A 5,361-nucleotide genomic window follows, 5' to 3' on the forward strand; every position below is an offset into this window, starting at 1 on the left:
CGCGAACGCGCTTAGCAGTACGCCGCAACAGAATACGTGAAGTTGTAAACACGTTTCGTTCATTTTATAATGAGGGGAGTTTTTATGACGGTAACTTAGTTTTTGCTTTAAAAATTGTTTACAGTTATTTAAATAATATTTAACTGACTAAGAATGAGAATAAGCGATAGGAATTTTTATTTTGCCTATCCTCTACCTATGATAGCGACAGGCAGGTCCAATATTTTTATCGTAGTGGATACGCTGCGCCGCATCCACTACTCAAAATATTGGACCTGCCTGTCGCCTATCACACGGTAGAGGATAGGCAAAATAAAAATTCTATCGCTTATTCTCTAATTGATTAGTTTATGGTACAGATTTCCTTTAAGTTATTTAATTTATTTAATTAAGATATACTCCCCCTTCCCCCACACACACACCCACCCCACACCCCTACAAAATCCTGTCAATTACATCCAACATAATTCCGAATCCACACAGTCCTATAAAAAGAAAAATTATATTAAACAACTAGTGAATTGACTTGATGATAATTATGTGTGATCAAAAATCCCATTATATTTGTAAATTTTATATCGTTAACAGAGCAACTGTTAATAACTACCTCATTATGTAAATTAAGCTGTGTTTTAATGGTCTATTGCTATTATGCTGGTGTATAATCCAGTCATTGAGTGACTTCACACTAGAAATGTGATCTGCATTAAAACGTATTCCTGGGATGCGTTTCAATGTGTTCTCCACGCACACTGCATTGAATTGCGTCATGAGCGCTCTACACACACATAGCCCACTAGTAACGCTCACTACGTTATCATTTCCTGGATGCGGATTCAAGTACTGTGTAGACACGTATGCACATCAAAAGAGATCGCACTGAAACGGTTTAATGCGGATTCTGCTCTCATGTGGAATCACCCATTATTACGCACAGAGGAATTTATAAATATTTGATGAGTGCATCAATGGCAAAAATTCCACTTGAAATTCATACACCCCCTATCATAGACATTACCTTACTATCCCACACAGGGGGGGGGTAGATTTCAAATGGAGTCACCCATTCAGGTAATCCCATTTGAAATTCATACTCCCTTTGCAGAAGATTAAGGTCATATCTTCCATAGGGGGTGTGTGGATTTCAACTGGAATAGCCCAAGATCAATATCCATAATGTGATTTGAAAGAGCAATAACAATAAACAACATGCATGTTTTGAAAAGACTGAGTAGCAATAAACATAGTATAAATATCCATGTTATGATGGGAAAAAAGAAAATGTCAGTACTGATGACTTGTGTAGCCTGCAGTAAAATGTGAAGAGGAATTATTTGCAGTGGAAAATTATGTCAGGAGTAACATCTTCATCAGTTCACAAAAAGCATATTTTTTTCCTGAATAAGGGAAGTTTTGCCAAATGGCAAAAGATATTCATCTCACAAAACCCTTGATTGGTCAATTACATGATATAGGGGCCTAATCAATCTGAGCAACCAATCAAAATAGAGCTAAAGGTATATTTTACTTTCATGCCTATGTATTTTCCATTTAGGGGTGGCTTCAAAACCCAAAAGACATGTGCCCTGGTATAGCTGGTGGTTATGTTTTGTAGAACAATTGGAAACCAGAAACATTTGCTGGTTCTGCCAGGGTGCCAGCAATCGACTGGGTGGTTGGCCCGGGTGGTTGCATTTTGAAGTCATCCCTAATTAGTTGATAGGTTACTGGTATTTTGCATTTTTGTCAAAAATGTTAACAGTAATTGAGATATTGAGATGTTTTTGTTTATTATTTGGATTTTCTTTTCTTTTATCAAAAAAGGCCTTACTTCAAAATGTGTGACAATTGCTTATTGGCCTCTTAAAATTTACTAGCAAGCAGGGATGCCCGATTTAAAAATTATTAGTGTTAGAAAATAACGAAAATTGTCCTCTGAGGAGAGTTGGGGGTTATTTCTTCTGTTTTTGAATATGTTACATATGTTTTGTAAATTCTGTACATTTATAGTTCTGCTCATCTGAGCTTTGTTTTATTCTATTGAAGGTCAATAACCTTTCTTCTGACAACCATGACAGTCAATGTCACACAAACTTTGCACAGATAATATTAAAGCTGCTTTAATTCTGTTTGAATGGAATATTGGAAAATTTCAATTTCATATTAAAGCAAATACTTTTGATTGAGATTGAAGATTGATTGTCAGATTAAATTGACATGCCAGTTATTTTAATATATCAACCTCTTGAAGTTTAAGTTTAATTTAAAATTATAAATTTATCCCCTAAATTTCTAAAATATATCTGACTGGTATTTTACATCTTTGATGTGAAAAACAACTTTCAATGTATTGGTAGAATTTTAAACCGATACACACAACTATTTTGTTCACTTATGTGAGCTTTGGACACGACTTTCAATTTGTTTAATTTTTTTTTTTATATCTTCAACATTTTATACAGAAAACAGAGTCCTTCAAGTTTTGAGTAAAGAAATTACAAAATTGTTATTCATTAATTACATCTTTCAAAAGGCAATGAATTAATACATTTGAATTCATTTTATACAGAAAGCAAAATCCTTCAAGTTTTGAGGAAAGAAATTACAAAATTGTTATTCATTAATTACATCTTTCAAAGGGCAATGAATTAATACATTTGAATTTGAAAATTCTTTTACAATATCCTAAAATAAACCATTTCTTTTGGGCCAAGAAAATGTCAGGGCAGTTGTCTCTAAACAAAAACATGGAAATGCTGCAGGTGTGAAATCTACAGTCACACATTTTATATGTGTCATATCATTGTAAAAGGGATATATCTACCATAGCTGCCTTTTGTTGGAAGGGGGAAGCAGGGGACATGTCATTGCAAAAAAATAATAATTATATATACTGAGAAGAAAAACTACTTTTTGTAATGCTTTTGTTCACACCATCTAAATGAAACATAATAATGGGCATCAAGTTAAGTTTGACCAAATCTGTGTTTTTGATGAAGAAAAAGGGGGGGATGGTGCTGTTCATCATATCACACAGGGTACGGTGTCACATCGGTCTAAAGGTTAGCAGTTCACAGCATCTTGTGAATGGAAGTGAGCTTTAATTGCATTGATCATTTCACAGCGAGTGTGTAAAAGAATACTTTTGTAGGTCCCGTGGTTCTTGAGTTATGTTGTAAAGAAGGCTGAAACATCAACACTTTTGTAAAACGTACGTAACTCATTAACAACAATAAATTCAGCAAGTTTTCAAAATATATGATTTGTAGAATGAACTTTTGCAAAATATCAAAGTGTTATTTTTCAGTAATATTATAAAAATATATTTTAGCTGCTTCCACCAACAATACCTCGTCTACCCTTAAGACTTCAGGTTCATTCCCTTTCCCTTTTTACCTATATAATTATGCTATTATGTAACATTTTGAATACCACGAAGCAGCTATTGGTTTCAGTGATTGCATCGTATCTCATAGTAATATGTGTGATTGCCAGTGGCCCATTTCTGATCAGAAGAAACACAACCATAACACAGCAAGATGATAGAGAGCTCTCTGGGACAACGATGAGTCATACACTGTTTTTAACCCTCATTGAACTAATATCACATGCACAAGGGGCGCCCTGGCACAATTACAAATGTAAGAATATCAAATATATGCAATCTTGTCTGTTTTGAAATGGTTGGAGAAGTACTATCATGCTCAGTACAGCGTTATAAGTGGCGTAGCCAGGATTTTGGTGTGAGGGGCAAAATCAAAATCAAAGGCCAGATTACCGTCACCATGGGGCAAAGCCAGATTTTTATCCCCGGTCCCGTTTGTCAATTTTTTGTCAAATTTTTGGTAATTTTAAGGACATTTTGCTCTTTACCATCCCCATTTTGTCCCTGAACATTTTTCTGTGGGGGCACTTTGAGATGGTTTGCATGTTTGAAGGTGCAAAATTAACAATAAGGTGCGCGGTTATACCGCCGCGTTCATTTGACAGATGACGTCAGACGCGATAAATTCTTTTTATCTCTGTCTTTAATTATGGTATATATTACAAAGACCAAAATTGTATATTTTCTACAAAATGCGTAAATATTTAATTGCATGTATAATGGAAAACGCATGTAGCTGATCCTGGCTGTGATGGTTGTTTTAGATATAAGATGATTAGGGTACTCCAGTTGGTGTACATGTAGGCCAATACAAATCACCCATGTTTGGCTTTTCTTTTTTCTTATTAATATCATCAAAATAAAAACACACTTGTGCCTATGCTCCTTGTGTGGGAGGATAAGGGAGTGTCTTCCACAGGGGGTGTATGGATATTACCTGGAATAGTCCATATATTTGCATCGTCTCCATACTGAGGCAATTCTCGTTAGGGTCTGTCACTAATGTTTGTGTTGATGGGTTCGTTTAGTAGAATCGCTGAATAACACGGAGTGTTATATTTACTTTTAATAGACACAGGGGAGAAGGAATGATGGGTGACTGCAGTTTATCAGCTGTTATTTCATGTAAATAGGTTAATGAGTTTATTGTTTGTTTGTTTCTTCGCTTTTCATTTTCTGCCTGAGTTATAGAAAAAAATAAAGGGAAAAAAATTGGATTTTGGCTTTCCTGCATTTGTCGACTTTCCATTGATTGACTTGAATAAGGAAGCGCAGGTTGCCACAAGTGTGACAGGGTAATCATATTGGACAGGACAGGTGGACTATTCAGTTAAAATCCTATGGAATACATGACACAGGGAGTGTGCATTTCAAACTGAATGGGTGACTCCATTTGAAATCTACCCCCCCTGTTTGGGAGATTAAGGTCATGTCTTCCATATGGTGTATGGATTTCAACTGGAATATCCCTTACTGAATTAATAGGACTTTTTGGTGGAAGTATAAACATTCACAAAAGGTAAACCCTTTGAAGTTAAAATGGATATATTTAAATTAAATTTTCTTTTCTTTTTTTGTATTTTTTGCTACAGATGGTGAAAGAGAATCGAGATATAAAACGTAAAAGTACTGCCTTCCTTGCCAGATCAGCCAATCCAGACTTCGCCAGACAGTACCAACTGGCACTAGAAGAGGAGGAGGATGAATTATCATCAGGCGGAGAGGGGTCAGCTGACTCACAAGAAATATCAGAACTCAGGACACAATGTGATGGTGAGTAGGCTATCCCCAGGGTGGGGTGCACTTCCCCTGGGGGTGGGGATAGGGATGGGAGTAGAAGAGGAGGAAGATGAATTATCATCAGGCGGAGAGGGGTCAGCTGACTCACAAGAAATAACAGAACTAAAGGACACAATGTGATGGTGAGTAGGCTATCCCCAGGGTGGGGTGCACTTCCCCTGGGGGTGGGGATAGGG

General features: G+C 36.1%; 1 protein-coding gene across 1 annotated transcript in view; it reads left to right on the forward strand.

The window, feature by feature from the left end:
• Positions 1 to 5,166, forward strand: part of LOC140162066 (uncharacterized) — a 67,223-nt gene extending 62,057 nt beyond the window's left edge. Inside the window, exon 4 of the mRNA XM_072185356.1 lies at positions 4,978 to 5,166. Coding sequence (XP_072041457.1) covers positions 4,978 to 5,166 — 189 coding nt within the window. The remainder of the gene's footprint in view (positions 1 to 4,977) is intronic.
• Positions 5,167 to 5,361: the final 195 nt, after the last annotated feature.

The sequence above is a fragment of the Amphiura filiformis genome, chromosome 10, assembly GCF_039555335.1.
Source record: "Amphiura filiformis chromosome 10, Afil_fr2py, whole genome shotgun sequence".
Taxonomy (NCBI): domain Eukaryota; kingdom Metazoa; phylum Echinodermata; class Ophiuroidea; order Amphilepidida; family Amphiuridae; genus Amphiura; species Amphiura filiformis.